This window comes from Euleptes europaea, chromosome 3 (genome assembly GCF_029931775.1).
Source record: "Euleptes europaea isolate rEulEur1 chromosome 3, rEulEur1.hap1, whole genome shotgun sequence".
Lineage (NCBI taxonomy): Eukaryota > Metazoa > Chordata > Lepidosauria > Squamata > Sphaerodactylidae > Euleptes > Euleptes europaea.
In genome coordinates this window covers 43,316,301-43,336,576 of record NC_079314.1, presented here as the reverse complement: position 1 = coordinate 43,336,576, position 20,276 = coordinate 43,316,301, and the positions used below count along the sequence as shown (strand labels likewise).

Genomic DNA, 20,276 nt, shown 5'->3' with positions numbered 1-20,276 from the left:
GGAGACTCCTTACTTTGGTGGAAAGAGCCACCAATAGCAGAATGGGTCCACAAGATTCAACCCATCCCATTGTTGCAAATATTCAGGGAAGGGGCATTTCTTTCTATTACTCAGGAAAGTCTGATGGTGAGATGAGTGGAGGGGCCCAAAGACCAGAGAAGGGTTGGACAATGGCAAGAGATCATTATCAACACCTTTATTGGGCATTTACCACACCATAGTTGTAAAACAAGATTACAAAAACCACATTGTCTATAGATGCATTAAAATAATATTGTTAGTAACATTATCTGGGAGCGTGAACATGCAGTTCGCATATCCTTGATACAGCTAGCAGGTATCTGGCTACCTGAGTTATAAAAAAAATTCTGTTTGATTCTGTCTCAGACCAACTGCTGGTCTGAGAAACTCTGAGCACTCGCCAAAAAGGTCTGATATAAACATTCCAGGCAAGGAATCTCAGTAGAACCCTGAGAAGAATGGTAATAGCTCAATTTCTGCCACACTTCTGAGTCTTCAAAGTGCTTCACAGATATTATCTCCCTGAAATACTTGCAAAAACCTTGTATGATTCAGGGTGCCAGCAAAGGGTCCGACCCAATGGCAGAAGAGAAGGACCTCTGGCCAGAAAAAGAGACAACGAACAACAAAATTCACTACTTATGAAACCACAGTAAATCTACTCAAAATAAAGCATAACTGACCACAAACCAGCTTATTCATAAACAATATACTATGTATTAAAAGTTAATAATAAATACATAGTATATTATTTATGAATAAGCTGGTTTGTGGTCAGATGCTTTATTTTGAGCCGAAAAAGAGACACCTACAAACACAGATTCCAAGGCCGCAGAGAAGTCCTTCCAAAGCACTGTCTTACCATGCTGTTCCTTTCACAGCCGCACAGTTCCCCTTTGCACTGAAAAACAAAAGTGTAATGCAGATTATGAAATCTCTCCATAAGAAAAGGAGAAAGACATGCAAAACCATTGGTGAACTAATACAGCTGGTGAAGGAAGGTCAAATGCCAAGAATATATGAAAAAAGCGCTTTGATAGAAAATTCCTTGTTGTCAAAACTCGTTTTTTAAAAATTCCCTTGATATTCCTTAATCTCCATATTCCCAGAGATCCAGTCTTTTCCTATTACTGCAAAATACCTATCACTATAAAAATACAGTCACATCTGCTATATTCATTTTCAGTATAAAACCATTTACTGTAACAACAGAGAGAGTTGCAAAAGGTGGGAAGGAGAGTGTTCAACAATCACCTCTGAGGATGGAAATGCATATGGGCAGGACACCCAGGGGCGGGGTTATCAGAACAACATGCTTGGAGCCCAAGCTGTCCCGGTGACCCTGGGAGCAAAGCAGGGGCCTTCCCAGACACATGTGTGACGCTGCCACCTATGCACATTTGCAGGGCAACATCTGTGGCTTCTATGAATGGGCCAGTGAGAGAGAAAGGAGGCTGCTGCCCCGACAACAGTGAGGGGCACTGGAAGTGGGACAGACCGGACCCAAGCTGACAGACCAGCTGAGTTGTGGAGAGGCCAGGAGTGAATCCTCTATTTTTAGCTAAAAGGAGAGTGGTTGGAGGAGGGGTCATGACTTAGATTTGAGAACTAAAAACAGAAATATTTGGAAATCTGTGAATGGTGTGTAAAGAGTGGGAAAAAATTAGCTGTGGCATCTGCAGATCTGTGTCATGAGGCACAGGATGGAGTTTAATTTAACCTGTTCTCCCCACCTGTTCAGTTTCCCATGTTAACCCATTCCCTGCCCACCCACACTGTTATTAGCTATTAAAAGACAAGCTTATTCCATTTTCCCATTTTTCCCTCTCTCAGGAGTAATAACAGCCAAAGGTGGCAGTTTCAACTGAGGAAACAGAGAGGACAGAGAGGGGGAAAACAAGGGATAAAAACACACTCTGCCCCAGTTAGGGCTGATTGGAATGTTTCTCCCTTGGTCCCTGCAGCTGCAAGTTACTTGTAAAATTCATTGGAGAGTTGTACATGGCTCTATCAGTATTTAGCTGAGAGACCAGGATACTGGCATTTGTGGGTGGGGGTAAATGAGAGAGAGAGAGACAGACAGACAGAGAGACACAGAGAAAGAATGGATTGAACATGCTTGCAGGGAGTGTAAAGAGAAAAAAAATAGGAGTCATGCTTATGGCCTGTGTTGTAATGGAATGCTTGTGTGAATGAGAAAGTGTTCGAGTAACATAGATAAGTCCACCTCGTGAAAAACTCTAGGTGGTAGGAGAGAGAAATGAAGAGGGAACTTTGTCTGCAGGTACATGGTGGTCCTGTATATGTGGGGCAGGTCTCTGGGACCTTGGAAAACTCCATATGGTCTTTGGGCCATATTAGCCTATTATGTTATTCAAGAAAAGAAGCACTCTGACTGACATATTTTTGAGCAACAAGTACCGTATTTTCCGCTCCATAAGATGCAGTTTTTTCCTCCTCAAAAGTGAGGGGAAATGTCGGTGCGTCTTATGGAGCGAATGTGCGGACCCCCACCCCTCCCGCCAGCCCACATTCCCCACCTGGACGGCCAGCTGGGAGGCGGGGTATTTAAACTGTTCTGCGCTGCCTGCCTAGGCACCGCAGAGCAGTTTAATCTCCCCTCCCCCCGCGCGCTTCCCGTTCCTGAGCCTCAGGACAACAGTACTGAGTAGACAGTACTGACTTGGATGGACCGAGGGGGGGTCTGGTTAAGCATAAGGCAGCTTCACGAGGAGGGGCCCGTGGCTCAGTGGCAGAGCCTCTGCTTGGGCATAGCAGGAGGCCCCTGGTTCAGTCCCCGCGGGGCACCTCTGCTCCCACCCACCCCTGGCCCAGGCGAGCCCGGCGCTGCCAGGCCTCCACCTCCCCCCCCCCGGAGGCCGGGCGGGGCGGGTGGAGAGCGAGGCCACATCCCGCCGCCGGGATGATCCGCCCGGCCCTCCCTCCTTCCCTTCCGCTCGCCCGGCCTCCGTGCAACAGGGATCGCCGAGGGGGAAGTGGGAGAGGAGAAAAAGGAAGGCCGGGGGTGGGGGTGAGGTAGGCCTGAGGGGGAGACGCTGCCTTCACTCAGACTTCGCTCAGCTTGGGCGGGGGCGCTTCAGGGCTGGGAAGCGCGGGGAGGGGGAGGTTTAAACCCCCACCGTCCCCCTTCCCAGGAGTCCTCACAGGAAGGAGGCCTGGGCCGGGGGTCGAAGATGGTGGTGCTGGGGCGGCTCTTGCTGCTGGGCTCCTGGGCGGCCAGCGCTGGAGGTAAGCAGACCTGCGGCCTCCCCTCCCCCCGCGGGCGAGGGTGGCATCTTCCCATCAGGCCTACCCCACCCCCACCCCCGGCCTTCCTTTTTTCCCTCTCCCACTTCCCCCTCGGCGATCCCCACTGCATGGAGGCCGGCCGAGCGGAAGGGAAGGAGGGAGGGGCGGGCGGATCGTCCCGGCGGCGGGATCCGGCCTCGCTCTCCGTGCGCCCCGCCCGGCCTCCGTGCAGCGAGTGGGGGGGGAGGCGGAGGCCTGGCAGCGCCGGGCTCGCCTGGGCCAGGGGCGGGTGGGAGCGGAGGCGCCCCACGGGGACTGAACCGGGGGCCTCCTGCTATGCCCAAGCAGAAGCTCTGCCACTGAGCCACGGGCCCCTCCTCGTGAAGCTGCCTTATGCTTAACCAGACCCCCCCCCTCGGTTCATCCAAGTCAGTCTTGTCTACTCAGACTGGCAGCGGCTCTCCAGGGTCTCAGGCAAGGGTCTTTCCCATCACCTACTTGCCTAGTCCCTTTAACTGGAGATGCCGCTGGGGATTGAACCTGGGACCTTTTGCATGCTCAGCAGAGGCTCCATCACTGAGCTCACAGCCCCATCCCCATGGCTCTCCAGGGTCTCAGGCTGAGATCTTTCCCATTGCCTACCTGCCCGGTCCCTTTAACTGGAGATGCCGCTGGGGATTGTACCTGGGACCTCCTGCATGCTGAGCAGAGGCTCCGCCACTGAGCTCACAGCCCCCTCCAAAATACACAAGAACACACGAAGCTGCTTTCTAATGAATCAGACCCCCCCTCGGTCCATCAAAGTCAGTACTGTCTACTCAGACCGGCAGCGGCTCTCCAGGGTCTCAGGCAGGGGTCTTTCACATCACCTACTTGCCTAGTCCCTTTAACTGGAGATGCCACTGGGGATTGAACCTGGGATCTCCTGCATGCCCAGCAGAGGCTCCACCACTGAGCTCACAGCCCCCTCCCCATGGCTCTCCAGGGTCTCAGGCAGAAAGGGTCTTTCCCATCACCTACCTGCCCGGTCCCTTTAACTGGAGATGCCGCTGGGGATTGAACCTGGGACCTCCTGCATGCTGAGCAGAGGCTCCACCACTGAGCTCACAGCCCCCTCCAAAATACACATGAACACATGAAGCTGCTTTCTAATGAATCAGACCCCCCCCCCTCGGTCCATCCAATTCAGTATTGTCTACTCAGACCGGCAGCAGCTCTCCAGGGTCTCAGGCAGGGGGTCTTTCACATCACCTACCTGCCCGGGCTCTTTAACTGGAGATGCTGGAGATTGAACCTGGGGCCTTTCAAGACCCCCCGCCCCCGCCCGGCTTCCAGGGAGTCCCTAGAAGCCGGGCGGGTCCCCGCCCAACAGCTGAGCCTCGGACCGGGAAGTGGGGGGGGGGAACTGTTCTGCACTGCCGACCCCCGCCCGGCTTCTAGGAACTCCCTGGAAACCGGATGGGGGTCTTTATTCGGAAGAATATTTTTTCTTGTTTTCCTTCCTCTAAAAACTTGGTGCGTCTTATGGTCAGGTGCGTCTTATGGAGCGAAAAATACGGTACATGATGTAGTTAAAAAGAAATTTAACAGGTGATACCTGGAGCAGGCAATTGAGACTTATTGGCCATATTTGGCTTGGAAATTTTTTCTTCCTGGAGCAATCCATGTGTGCATAAAGCTGCCTAGGCCAGGGAAAATCCTTGGCAAGCTTGATATGCTCTCTCTGCTTATGCTTGGTTTTTAGCACTGTTGTATCTATTGGTACAAATCATGCTCCCAGAAATGGTTGGAATAAATCCTCAAATTTCTGTTTGATGGATGGTTGAATTAATAATTCCAGCTAGCTACTGAGCTACAGAGTCAGAGCAGGAAAGTCAATTCTGGATACCAGGGAACTCCTGGATACCAGGGAACATCACCCTACAAATGGTAGATCTGCTAGTGGAAGAGTCTCTTGTGTCAGCAGAAAGCACTGTGCATCAAAGAAAGATGCCACCATTCATGAAATGATTAGCAGGATGTAACCCACAACTTTAAGAATTCCAGACATTCCCATGGATACTGAAAAGACAGCAGATCAGTTCCTTACATCGTTTTTAGTTGTGGTTCTGGTGAAGTTTTCCATCCAGTTGGTTATGCTGATTTTTACTCCAACAACTAACAGGAAAAATACAAAGCACAAGGAGAGTAAAATGTAAACATACAACACTTCCAGGCATTTAATAATAGAACACATTCTTTTGACATAGTTGCTGGTCTACAAAAATGTAGTTCCCCCCCCCCAAACTAATGTGCCCTCCCCTCCACCCAAAAGAAACTTAAATCTGTGAGAACTTTAACATGGCCAAAGAGAAAGTATGCAGTAAAACAGGGCTCCTCAAAGTTTCTGAGCCTGTGGGCACTTCTGGACTTTTGGGAAAGGGTAATGGGTGCTACCCCAAATAGCTGCCCTAAGAAAAAAGGTGAATCACAAAATGGTTGCTAAGTGGCATTGTACCTATGGCCAAGCCAAGGGTGCATAGCCATGATGCTTCCACCCAGGACAAGGTCAGCTAGTCACAGCTGGCATGATGTGACCCAAAGTTATCTGTTACTGTTGTTTTTCCCCTGTTCCATTCAAGACCCTTGATTTTATCCCCAAAAGTCAAGAATCAAGCAGGCACAGAGCAATAAATCAGTGGGGGCACTATGTTGAGGAGTGCTGCTATAAAACAAAGCTAGGCAACGAGCTAGGCTTAACAACGGTGGACTCTGCTGTGCTCAGCAACTAACCCCATTTCTTGGGAGAAAGTCAGTCTTACTACTTCCTACCTGCAGGCTTCAGAAGTTTTCCACCGACAGTTATTTTCACAGCTTTGCTTACCATAATGCCATCTTCTTCACTACTTCCTGAGAGTTAGAAGAAAGACAGCAGAGTTTAATAGATAATCATAAAACAATCTTATGGTACATGGTTTGATTCTCAAACTGACTTTACCATTGATGAAAGTCAAACAATATTTGATCAATATGATTGATTACCATTTAAAAACTCCTTAGGTGAAATCAGGCACCTAAAGACATAACATGTGAAAAGCTCGTTAACTTAAGTATGCTTTCTTTGTTGACATTGCTTTGTAAAAGGAAATTACGGGGTACATTTATGGAGCGCTAAATAAATGCTTAATGGCAGTAATGGGAGTTAACTTTTGATTTCCCCACTGATTAACCAGAGGTTAACTCTGCATATACTAAACCCTGCAAAGGAAAAGGCTCAAGGACTTTTGTAAATGTTGGTATGTGTTAACTTAAACTGGTATCTTCCTTGGACAATACCCAATTCTCACATACAAAGTGGGCATGAATACCTGGCATTTTATGTAGAGTTACAGAGTACGATAGTGAGAGTCTCGAGGGTGGGGGATGGCATACTGAACCCCCTCTATCCATATTTGTAACAAAGGAACTTAAACTTGGGTCTTCCAGGGTAGGAAGTTTGCACTGCAGTTAGTAGTACAGTTTCAGTCATGGTTCCTGTCACTCATCCTGGCATAGGGGGTCTTTGTTCACGGACCAAGCGCATGGTGCCCAATTAGAAAGCAGTTCAACTGCTACTTCTAGCCTAAGGCCAGGAGTGGGTCCCAATCTCTTCCACTTCTTCTTGTTCTCCATTATTAAGGGAAGATGATGGATATTTTGGTATATGCCTCACAGCTGTGAAAACCTATCAAAATCTAGGTCTGAGTATCTTTCAGAAGTATTGGAAAACTAGAGCTGCTTTCAAAATTCTCCTTATTCAAATTTGTCCCCAGACTGGGTTTAGGAGATCTCTGGTCTTTTCCAGAATGGGACCAATGAGCTCATAGTGTGCCGTTCTTCCACTTTTGATTTCCAGACACTATTCATACAGCTTCAAATGTTCAAAGTGCTCCAGTTTTCAGTATAAATAATTTCCCACCCTATCGAGGTAACCAATACTCACATGTGTACATTGCCTCAAGGTTAGGGATTCGTAAATCTCCCAGTCCTGGCATCTTGGGACAGGACACATTTATACATATGTCAGCTTGTGAGGCAGAATATAAGTCCTTGCCAGGAAGAAGCTTTTGAAGTAAACTTTAGCACTGGAGAATACCCTAACCCATGAAAGTCAGCATTAAGTTCCACTCTGCTAATTGCAACTTCCCACACATCCTTTGGCATTATTTCCTCAGGCACAGATATTTTGCAACATTGGTAAGACTTGCCAGAAAAAGACTCAAACAATTACTTTACATATAGTTTCCTTGAAGCAATTATTCCATCATGTTCCAGACTCTTTTGAAATTCCACAGGTGTGTAAAACAGATTGCACCTTATCTATGTCCTCGTGTACCAGTTACTAAGCCTAACAATCCCGCCTAAGGAGTCTTCCTCCAGTCTAAGTTGGTCCTTCTGTTGGAGAAATGAAGTCGGAGGAAGGCTGCTTAGAATGGAGGAAGGCTTCAAACTTTGGTTAGTGAAGTGGTAGGATACATGCCAAAGCATATAGTATTACTGCAACAGAAAACAGTAAAGGTCAAGCAAGGATTATAGTCTTGAAAATTACTGTCATATTTCCACATGCCCCTTTAAAGTATCTTGATGTCTGGCATTTGTTTTGCCAATCCGCTCTCCCATGTAACACACACACCAACTGCATTCCTGTTTCCAGCACTTCTCTAAGTGGGATTTCCTTAGCACAATTTCCACCCGCCTCGTGCTCTGAAAAAGAGCTGGACTGTGCACTGCTTTAACTTCTTTCAAGTGAGCAAGACGTTTTGTTCAACATTGTCCATAAACCATCCTTTTGCATGTCCAGCAACTTACTGTTGAAGAATGGCGCTGTGAAGACATAATTTTCGTTATCTAAGCTCCTCTTGTAGAAGCTATCCTCATACGTTTCAGGATTTTCTGTCCAATAGTAGCCTGCGCTGAACATGAAAAAAGAATGTCTATTTTTTCACCTTAATCTTCATGTGTCTTTTAAAGAAACAGCTATTACAACTGTGAAAGTTCAATTTTTTTCTGTCATATGGGTCCCTGAACAAGCCTATGCTAAATAAGACAACTTGTTCAGACAACATCTGGCTATTAAGGGTGGAGATTATGACCGAAGACCCATGCATTCCATCTCCCATTCCTCCTAGGCACCTTTCCATGTAGGTACAATGCAACAAGTCAATAGGGAGATCCTATGTTCTTTGACAGAAGAAATTCCCTCTCTTGTCATAATATGTAAACATGTTCGTTTAGATTCTGAATGTTGAACAAATGTTAGTTTGGCTATAGGCTGACAGCCCAAAATGGACACAACTAATCCCACATGCTTACAACGTGTGGCTTATGCTCTTTGAAAAGCAGCCCCAACTTGCTCATCCCTAATACTACAGAGCAAACCACTTTTGAAACAGAAGGTATTTTCAAGAGCCATTTGTGGTATGCCATTGGGAGCTGCTTCTCGCACCCACCCCAATTCAAAAATTCCCCAATTCTTGAAGTTATTCTTTGAATCCAGACCATACTACATAAGGAAGACTTAGTACACATTCTCTTTCTACATTTATTCTTAAACATTAATTGCATTTTTAAAAATTTGAAAAATGTACAATTAGAATTTATGTGAATTCCTGCATCATAATATGCAAATAGGCCACTGCCCCTTATTTTTGACACCAAATACATCTAAGGTGGGGTACCGCTATCTTCTGGCAATTGTCACCTTTCCTTTTATGAGTCAGAACATTATATTTTGGTGACTTGTCTATTCCTGTTCTCAGTACAATCCTAAGGGGGGGGGGGCAAAGGTCTTAGTAGGCAGCATGACCTTGGCACTGGTGTAAATGCCACTTGCACTGTTGAAATTGGCATTTACACCAGTGCCGGGCCACATATGCTGGGGAGCAGTGTAGCAGCACCACGCATGGGTGCTGGTGCAGCTGTGGTGGCAGTGCACCTCCGGCGCAGGGGCTCGTGCCAGCACCAAAGGGGGCATTCCTGGGGGTGGGGCTGACATGTTAGCTCCCTGAGCTCTTTTACCAGAAACAGCCCCTTTTGCCAGCATGAATTTACACCAGCAAAAATGGTAGCGCAGCCCATAGAACTGCATACAGCAGTTTCACGGGTGTTGGGAAAGTGTTCAGGAGGTGGCACGGCTGCGCCATCCCTGGTGCAACTACCCACTCCCCTTAGCATTGTGCTGCCCATCTCAAGACCATAACTTCAGTATTCCTTTGCCAAGTATAAACTTTAACAGAGACTTGAAAGAATGATGGCCACAATCCTAGGCGCACTTATGCCAATCAAGTGTATCTACATGTCTGTTGTTGTATTGCTTAGGAAAAAATGGACCCTTACCTTCGTGGATACACTCTGGTGATCCCTCCATCAGTCACTACAAACCTTGCTGTAATTCCTTCACTATGGAAAAAACACAACCATTTGGATCCAAGTTATTGCCAATTCAGTTTATAAAAGGCAGTATCCAAATGTGTCCTTTTGTAAGCACAAGAAACTTCTGTTCAAACAAGAGAATCAGCATCCCATAATGTTGCCATGGGTCTGCTCAGACTTAGGCATAGCTTTGTAAAAGGCACAGACTCTTTTGAAATTCCCATGCAGAAAATAGGCAGAATCAGGAAAGATCTGTTCCCTAAGTGGATCTGCTCACATTTCTTTAGGTCCAACCCATAATAGTTACATTAACTGGTTAGAAATCCAGTTAATGAACTTATACTGTTTTGAAAAGAAAAGACTACTCACGGGTCCTGCTTACTCCAGTGATCCTGAACAAGTTCACTTGTAAATCCGGCATCCAGTAAAACTCTCATAACCATATCATTACCTATAAAAGGAGATAAGCAAATCTTCGGGAAAGCCGAAAAAAGCTGAATACCTATGGGGACTATCTGGCTTAGGCTTGATTCCAAGTTTTAATATTTGGCTAAAATTAAACCCAAAAGAAGCTGAAAAAGCCTTTGGGGGGTTATTTTTGGTTGATAAACCCGATATGCACAGCCCTAACTTTAACCTAAATTCCCCCATCCAGGCTATCAGTTTAACCACTACACCATATTGCCCATTCAAGCATAATGAAATTGGTTTTAGTACAGATGCATGATCTTTAACTCTGTTAATCTTTTCTCTTCCCTAGCACCCCCCTTCTGCAGAAGCCATGGTGGTCATTGCTCAGCAAGGCCTCTTCTTCTACATAAGTGTGTTTTCATTACTGCTTCAGACTTATTTGTTCATTCAGACACTGGACTTACAAGCTGATAACTTCCTGTCTTTCTAAAAATGTTACATTGCCCATATCCCAATCTTCCAGAAAGGTGACCAATTGCAATGACAAATCACATAGTTTTGTGAGGAGATGAACAAGAATACAGTGGTGAATAATAAGGAACTAACTACTATTTTAAAGAGCCTGTCTGTACTCTCAAACCTACAAAATTATGATCCATTAGATAAGGTGGGGCTGTGGCTTAGGGGTAGAGCATCTGCTTGGCATGCAGAAGGCCCCAGGTTCAATCCCCGGCATCTCCAGTTAAAGGGACTAGGCAAGTAGGTGATATGAAAGACCTCTGCCTGAGACCCTGGAGAGCCGCTGCCAGTCTGAGTAGACAATACTGACTTTGATGGACCAAGGGTCTGATTCAGTATAAGGCAGCTTCATGTGTTCAAGGTGGATTCTAATTTAATGCAGTCCTTTTGTGTTCTACGAAAGCAAGAGCAGATTTCCACAGCACTGGCTAACTACAACTCTGAAATGATTATGGTGCAGGATTTTGTTTTAGTAATCAAAAAATTGGGGACCCACTCTGTAATTTTATTTACAGTTTATATGCCATCCACAACTTCTTGTGAACTGAAGGGACATTGGTTCTTGTTGGGCAAAAAGTATGATGAAATTAAAAGTAACTTTCCAAATAGCTCATTCTTATTAGCAGGTGATTTTAATGTGAGAATAGGACCTGATGATGACTAATTAATTCAAAAACTGTTCCTAATAATGAAAACTTTCTCAGCTGTTGGTGGTTCTGACAATCATTGAAAGATGTAGTAATAAATGCTATGGTCTGCGGCTGGCCACTCTTGTTACGCAAACAAATTTAGTAATCCTGAATGGTCACCAGAGATTTGACCCAAATGGAGATTCTACTTCCTTGGATTTTAAAGGAGCCACTACTACATTGGTTCCCCTGGTCTTAGCTCATTGGTTAGTTCTTTAGGAGTCTCACCATTTTTAGGTAGTGACCAGTTCCCTATTGTTTTATATATGAATATGTTTGACCCCGTGTTATAAGGCAAGTTTGTATATCTCAGAAACAAACTCCCACTGTCAGATTCATTGGAATAAAAACATTGTTCGCTTAGTCTGAGATTATTATGATTTCCCTAGAAATATTATCCTTGAAGAGATCATTACTCAGGTCCAATGTAGCCAAGAGTTCCTTTATTACCTTCCATAGGCTATTATTTCTTTTTAAGCCTCTGTATACTAAAACCATGCCTGATGGTGCCTCTGGCTCTGTAAAGCCTCTGGCCCTCAAGAATCAAGATACATGGTTTGATAAAGAGTGCAGATTCATCAAAAAGAGCTATAGCGAAAATGTAGGGAGCTTAAGAGTAATAGCATTACATCTGTTTTTGGGGAATCTTTGGCCTTCAATGGATACTATAGAGATCTAATAAAGCATAAGATGAAAGAGAACTTGAGTAGGAAATGGGGACACCTAATCCTGGCTGTAAAATCCAATGATAATTTGACTTTCTGGGCTATTATTAATAGGGGCATTAGAACCTGTGATAGCATTCCTTTTTGTATTCAATCATGAGTCATATTTTAAGTTGTTTGCTATTCCTAGGGAATTATCTACTCTAGAGATTCATTGGAATTTTTGTGAGACCAATAAATTCGCACTCAACTTCTTGAAGAACTTGTAGATGTATATGTTCAGTGACTTGTTCATAATCTTACTTGATTCTAGCCGCAAAATTTATACTAACTGACATTTTAGTACGTTCTCTGCAGAAGTTACAGTTCTGGCTTTTCACCTCAGTTTGCATAAATGGCCACCATAAGTGATTTTACAAGATACAACAGCAATATGGAAAGTTATTGCTACATGGCATGTGACGTTTCCAATCAAGCAAGTTAGAGTGTGATGACTGTACTAAAGACACAGTAAGAGGATTTACCCTAAGACTGTGTGTGTGTAAAGTGCCGTCAAGTCGCAGCTGACCTCTGGCGACCCCTTTTTGGGGTTTTCATGGCAAGAGACTAACAGAGGTGATTTGCCAGTGCCTTCCTCTGCACAGCAACCCTGGTATTCCTTGGTGGTCTCCCATCCAAATACTAACCAGGGCTGACCCTGCTTAGCTTCTGAGATCTGACAAGATCAGGCTAGCCTGGGCCATCCAGACCCTAAGACTACTAAGCAGAAAATATGTTTGCTTAATTGATTTGTGACAAAAAAGTGACCTTGCCTGTATAAATAAGATCTATCATTATATAAAGCAGAACCACTACATTGAAAACGTCTGCACTACCACTTCTCATTAACACTTTCTACAAACGGTTTCATGCAACAGAAAGACAATACTTACATGAAGGACTTTTGGGGGTATGCCGATCAATAAATTCATTGAAATTTACAAGAAATTCAGTATTGTTGTCAGTTATTTTTACAGGAGTACAGTAATCTCTGAGGAGAAAAACACACACCCCACAATTGTGTTAGAATTGCTTTTAAAACACTTTAGAACATTTTCCTTCTACTAATGTATTAGAATTTTGAATATATCCTGACTATATTTCTCTAGCACAGGAGCCTTCTACTGTTGTTGTTTTTTACTTTTTTACCTCCTTGTTGAAGGTAGGTAAAGATGGGAAATGGACTATAAATGAGATTTTATATCCTCTAGAAGTCATTTGGACTCAGTTGATGAACTTCGTGTCTTAAGTTTATGTTTATTTTTGTTTAGGTTGTTTATAAGCTTTCGTTTGCACTCCACTGTCATATTCACCGTATTGTAATACACTTTTGATATTTTTGCATATAGAGTTGAGTATTGTTTCCTTTCCAACTAACCACCTGGAGGTTGGCAACCCTAGCCATGGAAGGCACATAGAACACAGCCCACCAAAGATTAAAGCTCATACTGGGAAGTCATCCTCAAATAAATCCTGATTACTGTGTGTGTAAAGCTTTAAAAGCATCCTAAATATAGTTTAATCTGACAAACTATCCCCAGTTTTTTTAATCATTACGGTGCTGATTGAGTTTTATTTAAAGTTTGGGCCTCAGACTTACAATACAGGAAAAATAACCAACCTTGGTGCTAAAAACGTGTAGCCAAACTCATCATAACGATCTAGCTTCAGAGTTTCAGTAACTACAAGGATAAAATGCAAGATGAGAAAGGTTAAATTAACACAGAGCTGCCTTGATTTACATATTTTTAAAAATCAAATAAATTGAATGAACTCCACAATCAGACACATGAAATTTAACATAATAATAATGTTGAAGTCCATTTCTAGGACATGCCAACACCTAAGTAATTTAGGTGGGGCACACCAAGAGCATTAGTGGCACAAAGCATACAATTATGCAGGCATTATAGTGATGTGATGTTATGCCAATAATCTCACATAGATATGTCAACGCATATGTTTGGCGTAAAGAGTGTTTTCCCTTGGCTAATCAATGTTACTTCTGCATTAAATGAGTGCATTAGCTTTCGTATGATGTGGAAAAACATAGTATCTGGGGAAAGTTACAGCTGGCACAGAGTTGATTGCCTAAGTATGACCATGTGGGAACTGAAAATTCGAACTCCAAACTGAAAACAAAAATGCTTGTAAAATTTAATCTTTGTTTTAAAATTTTACTTAGCATCAGTTCATTTCAGGGTTGTTTAAAACACAGATTTCTGGGATAAAAGATAATCAGAGCTTCTTTGTGAATGGCCTGGGTTGATGAGGTCAAACGAACAAGGAGGAGACCAACAATAAACTGAAAAGCAGATTTGGGGAGGCGTGGGGGAGAGAAAGTACACCATGATATATACATGTTTTTCCTTCTCTGTCTTTATAATACCCAATTTCCATGGGTGGGGGTGGGGGAACCCTGAGATGAAGGATACAAAGGAAAGTATCCAGGAGGAATGGAAATATAAGAGGAAAATATCAACGACAGAAGGAAATTGAGCAACAAGAATATACTTGCCCTTTGGGACTGTGATAATCCATCAGAAAGAGAGAGCAGGAAAACAGAAAAAACAGGGTAAAGCAAAAGGGGTCACTCACAAACCAATATTTTATTCAACCAGCCCCTTGAATAAAAATATTGTGGCATAAGAAAGAGCTCAGATGTTCATTTTCTGTGCAGCTGTTCTCTGGAGAAAAGACAAACATCTTGAAGACTTGAGCACAGGATTTGTCAATTGTTTCTTTCATGTACCTTGTATATACTGCGGCTATTTCAAGGATCTGTGTACAAGGAGGTATTTGACTCAAGGAGGGGTCCACCTACTAGTTCAGCCTATAAGCATTTATCCTCTTACTCATATTTTACAGGATGAGCCTGAGTTCAGAATGTTAAGGGATCAATCATGCAATATAGTGTGCCTCTTGTAACACAGAGGCACAGCATCCCTACTAAGCAGCTCGGGAACTCATTAAGGGCAGGGAGCAACACAGGGCCTGCTCATGCACAGGATGCAGCTGCTACACTGTGCATTGCACTGCTCACTTGAGCAAGGTAACACGTTGAGGACACATATGAGGGAAGAAGGAAAGCATACAGAAGATGGCAAGTACCAATACGACAGGGGACTGCTAAGTAAAAGTTAGACTTGAAGCCCTAATGCAAGCATGTACGTCTTTCACCTGCAAAGCCAAACACAGGCATGCCTTCCAGAGGTCAATAGGTCTTCCATGCCAGCCTGGGCTACAAATTGTGCGGGCCTGCCCTAATATATACCTTTTAACATATGTCCGAGTAGAACCTAGAAATTCAACAGCAAACATGGGAATCTTCACTCTGCATCTGCTGTCAAAGTGTATGCAGCTAGGGAGGAGAGGCATTATCAAGGGAGAGGTGGAAGGAGCCAGTTTAACCTAACCTTCCCTTTCTCCACTGCAACCTCTCCTATTGGTCACTTATTCCCAGCTGACTGAGCACCTGAGAAAGTGTAGAAAAGCGGTCAGCAGCGAGGTTGCAGAGGAAACGTGGCAGGCAGGGAAAGGGTTAAGCTCCCCATCAGCTACTTCCCTCGGTTGAGTCCTTCCTGTCCCTCCTCTCCCCTCACACCCTTCTTCATCTTGGAGACACTTATGGCAACCCATTATTTACTCCAATAGCTAAATTCTCCTCTAATGAACTAAGCAGAGCTGAGATATGGGTAAATATAGCAAAACTTGAAGTGTTAAGCATTGAAATGTAATAGCTGGAAATGTTCAGTGCCATTCCTTTACACTGGAAAGGCCACCTTTAGAATTTCCAGATCTTGATTCCAGGCTAGACACTGGAGTTATCCATTCATATCACATACATTGTGCAATGTTCCAAGCTCAGCTACAGTCCAAACCTAATCCTAATTCTTCCTTTTGAGCCAGAGGGGAGAAGAGGTGTCTACTACTGTGAGGCATATCCCAGGTGTGTCCCTTTGCAGACCTTCCACTCTGGCTCTGGCTGGACCTTCTTTGACCTTCAGCAGCCTCAGAATGGGTGGGAGTAGCAAAGCCACTCAGCTCTGTCCCCTGGCTGCTGGGTTCTCTGCACCATCGAACCTCCCTAGCTCGTCTCTTCCTCAGTGTTGGCTCAGATCCTCATTTAAAGGGAGGTTGCTCCACCCCCTTACCACTTTGATCAATGGATCTACCTCTCCCATAATCCTCCTCCCCTGGAGGTGGGGGCTTCCACAACCCTCGTCCAATTCCATCATGCCCTACCTTGCTGCCTGCCCTTACTCTCAGGGTTCCCGGATTCTACCTCTCTCTGTGGTAGATACCCCTCTGGGGCCCAATGAGGCTTCTTGTGAGTTGCTCCCACCTTCCTGCTCTGCCTTGATTGCAGGGTGTTGGCAAACCTCTGACACCCCATCCCTGTCAGCTTTGGAGGAAGCGCCTTGCCCTCTCTGCCCCTTGTCATTGAGGATGCTGATGTCTAGAGAGGCGGGCCCATGTGAATTGGGGCTGCAGCGCTTGAAAGAGCCTGGATGCTGCGGGGTGTGACAAAGTTGGTTGTAGGTTCTGGCTGGGAGGTAAGCATCGGAGATATGCCAGAAGGCCAGTGTGGGCTGGTCTGCCCAGGCCGACAAAGAGTGGGGTGTTATGGAGACGTCCGCCAGGGTGAAAGGTGCTGCTGGCCAGGTCAGCAAAGAATGAGGCATCAAGGAGACGCCAGGAGATAAGCGGAGTGAAGCTGCCCAGGGTGGCAAGGCTTAGGGCGCTGTGGAGATGCCCAGAGGTCAAGTGAGACATAGCTGGTGCTGCTCCTGGAAAAGGCCTATGCAATGGGTGTCCCCAGACACTGAGTTGTGTAGTTACACAAAGCCTTGCAGCTACAACATACGAAATAAAACAGCTCTCCTGGACTGCAGATCACACAACTCAGACCTTGCAGGTGGGCTGTTTCAAACATTAGCTACCAGACCCTTAAAAAGACAGTGACAGGGGATATGCCAAGCAATGATTCTGTAACTTTAGAAGTAAGGAGTTAGGAAAGAGAAAGGATTATTTGTGCAAGACAAGTAGCAGAACATATTCTATCCCTGTAGAATATTTTTGTACCTCGCACACTTGCACACACTTAGAATCATTGCTGCAGAGCCGGGGGCACATATGGTAACACTAGTGAATGATGAAAGTTTTTATGATTTTTGAAATGCTGCATGGGGGGAAAAAAACCCTCTATGTACTGCACTGTGATGTTCAGAACCTGGAGAACGTTCACAGTTACTTACACTTAGCCTGAATGAGTGCCTCGTCGATGGTGGCTTTTATGTAGTAAAAGCTGTAAGGTGGTAACACCAAGGCCAAACTGGAAAAGAAATGAGACAAGAATGGAGACAAAAGCCACATTTCAATTTTGTGGCTCCAGGTCAGCTTTGATATGTCTCTGAAAACAAGTAATAATATTATGGAAAAAAATGGTTTCATGCAAGACGTTTCTTCAGCTAATTCCTTCACTGAATCTCTTTATTGCTTTCAGCACGATCACATCTAACCTCCTCCTGACTCCAACAGTATTATTTATTATATGGGATGCAGAAAAGGAAACCCTTTGGTATGCCATCTTGACATTTATGTGACACTCATCATTGTTATGGATAGCCTGTTGGACAATGAGGGTTTCATGACAAATGAAGAGTTGCACAGAACTTGGAAACATTACAAAATGTGCTGCCACCATATGATTTTGTGGAAAACTCCTGTACCATAGTTTTCTGCTGACTTTCCATGTACTGCTACACCAATCATCAAGTTGTTTTGAAGGGGACAGGCTACTAGCTCAACCCAACTTGTGCAGTTTATTTCAGTCTTTTGTTCAGAGAACCACCCCTTTGTGCTGAGCAAAATTGGTCTGGTGTTGCCACTGTTCAGCACACTTGCCATGGGTTTGAGAATACAATTGGGATAAAAAAACAACTGTAGATCAATAGCTAGCATCAACGGCTAGCACAATGCACAAAATACACAAACATGGCAACCCAGGACATCCTATTGTCACAGGCACGGGCACTATAGGGTATCTGGATAAACAGAAGCTATTCTCAGAATCTATGCCATCAAAGCCCCCAGTTATGTCCGAGACACCACAGACCTCCTGAGAAAAGTACAATCTGTTAACATTCTTCTAGAAAACAATATTTTGGCCACCATGGATGATGAGTCTCTGTACACCAACATCCCCCTCAAAGATGGACTACAAACTATTAGGAACATCATCTCTGAAAGCACCATGGGCGACCTTGGTACCAAGCTCTGCCAGTTTGTCCTTACCCACAACTACTTCAGATTTAGTGAAGATTTATTCCTTCAGATTAATGGCTCAGCCATTGGCCCCCACATGACACCACAATAAGACTACATTTTCATGGCTGACTTGGAGCAGAGCTTCCTCAGCTCCCATTCATTAACACCCTTCTCGTACCTGAGATGTACTGATGACATTTTTGTCATTTGGACGCATGGGAAATAAGCACTGGCGAAATTTCACCAGGCCTTCAGAAACTTTCACCCCACCATCAACCTGACCATGGACCAATTCCCAGAAGACATACACTTTCTAGACACCACTGTAAAAATACATAATGGAAGCATAAAAAACCACCTTATACCAGAAACTTACTGATTGTCAAACATATCTACATGTCTCTAGTCACTATCCTAAACAGCATTAGAGGAAGATCACTATTAGCAGGCCTCATATCAGAAAGAATATAGAAATTTACCAGGTTGAGGAAATCACATTTTGCCATTCAGGTCAACCCAAAACAAAATGATCACCTGTAATCGGTCCCATTCACAGCGGTCCACGTATAGGTTCTGCTTCCCTTGTCAATGTAACGCTGTAAGACATAGACCAAGACTATCATTTTCTCAGGTGTTTCCAGAAAACTAAATAAAAACTCTCAGGAACTAATTCATTACATTAAAATTATATATATATATATATATATATATATATATATATATATATATACACACACACATACAATTACGCATATTGCCATTGAAATGATGTTAAAGGAAAATTTGGCAATTTATAACAAGCGTTATAGTCATTTAAGTTCTTCAAGCCCAGACAAAAACCAGTTACTGAAACATGGGGTCAACCTTCATGAGGTGGAAATTCATCCTATTCTTTTCCAGACGTTGCCCCCAAACTCCAGTTTGTTTTTCCTGCCATAGACCTAGGGCCAAACTACACATTACAAATTACATGAGTTCATCAGAGACTTAATGCCACACTGCAGCTGCAAGTTCCCTGAGCAATGGTGGGGGGAATCCCTTTCATACTGAAGTCCCAAACAGAATTGGGTCCCTGTGGAGTTCCTAAATGGAACTGCCACTGGGAATTCACAGTGGAGTGGCTAGTCTCCCACGGTGAACTAATGCCATTCCTAACATGTAGCTTGTTCCTCATGCACATGGCACTTGTTACCTTTCCCCCAATCCTTTTATTAATTCAGTTGTTCTATGCAAAGAAAAAATAGTAAAAATAGCCATACATTTATTAAAAATGGCTATTTAAATCTGGAATACCATTATGTTTACAATGTATAAGAAGCCTTTCCACAAAGCTGGCTCTGTAAGGAGGGGAAGTGAGACAGTGGTCTCAGGCAGAGGATTTGGGGGTTTCCAGTTGTCTCTTTTTCCACCATTGGTATTGCTCCAGCCTCATCTCCATTGCCTTCACCTCACCCTGCACACAAGAGCTGGAGCAAAACTAATTTTGCTTCCGTCCTTGTGTCAAGGGAATGTGTTTTCTTTGAGTAAAATTCCATTTCCAAGATTTTTTTTCTGTTCTCAGCTCAGTGAATATCAGCAGTTTGGTGACATTAGCCCACCTCATATGAAGTCAAGGCCATTCCACGGGTATCCAGGAGGCCTGCTAATTAATTCACTGGTTACAGCTGTAATGGTTGGGAGGGGGAACTTTTGCTCATCTTCCAGAAACTCTCTTGGGACAGGTCTCAATTGGTTATAGGAGATCAGTAGATCAGTGGCCTAAATTTCCTATAAAAGTTGACTATCCTCACAGGTGTCACTTGTTTATTTCTTTTTCAGAAGAAGAAGAAGAAGAAGAAGAAGAAGAAGAAGAAGAAGAAGAAGAAGAAGAAGAAGAAGAAGAAGAAGAAGAGTTGGTGTTTATATGCCGACTTTCTCTACCACTTAAGGAAGAATCAAACAGGCTTACAATCACCTTCCCTCCCCACAACAGACACCCTGTGAGATAGGTGGGGCTGAGAGAGCTATAAGAGAGTAGTGACTA

General features: G+C 44.2%; 1 protein-coding gene across 1 annotated transcript in view; it reads right to left on the bottom strand.

Annotated features, from left to right (window-relative positions):
* The window catches only part of CACNA2D1 (calcium voltage-gated channel auxiliary subunit alpha2delta 1), a 437,349-nt gene that overhangs the window by 24,046 nt on the left and 393,027 nt on the right, over positions 1–20,276 (bottom strand). The window contains exons 22-31 of the mRNA XM_056846470.1: positions 18,788–18,849; positions 17,242–17,318; positions 13,605–13,665; positions 12,877–12,974; positions 10,030–10,111; positions 9,625–9,687; positions 8,098–8,201; positions 6,082–6,159; positions 5,360–5,427; positions 884–922 (exon numbers count right to left, since the gene is read on the bottom strand). Of these exons, the coding sequence (XP_056702448.1) occupies positions 884–922; positions 5,360–5,427; positions 6,082–6,159; positions 8,098–8,201; positions 9,625–9,687; positions 10,030–10,111; positions 12,877–12,974; positions 13,605–13,665; positions 17,242–17,318; positions 18,788–18,849 (732 nt within the window). The remainder of the gene's footprint in view (positions 1–883; positions 923–5,359; positions 5,428–6,081; positions 6,160–8,097; positions 8,202–9,624; positions 9,688–10,029; positions 10,112–12,876; positions 12,975–13,604; positions 13,666–17,241; positions 17,319–18,787; positions 18,850–20,276) is intronic.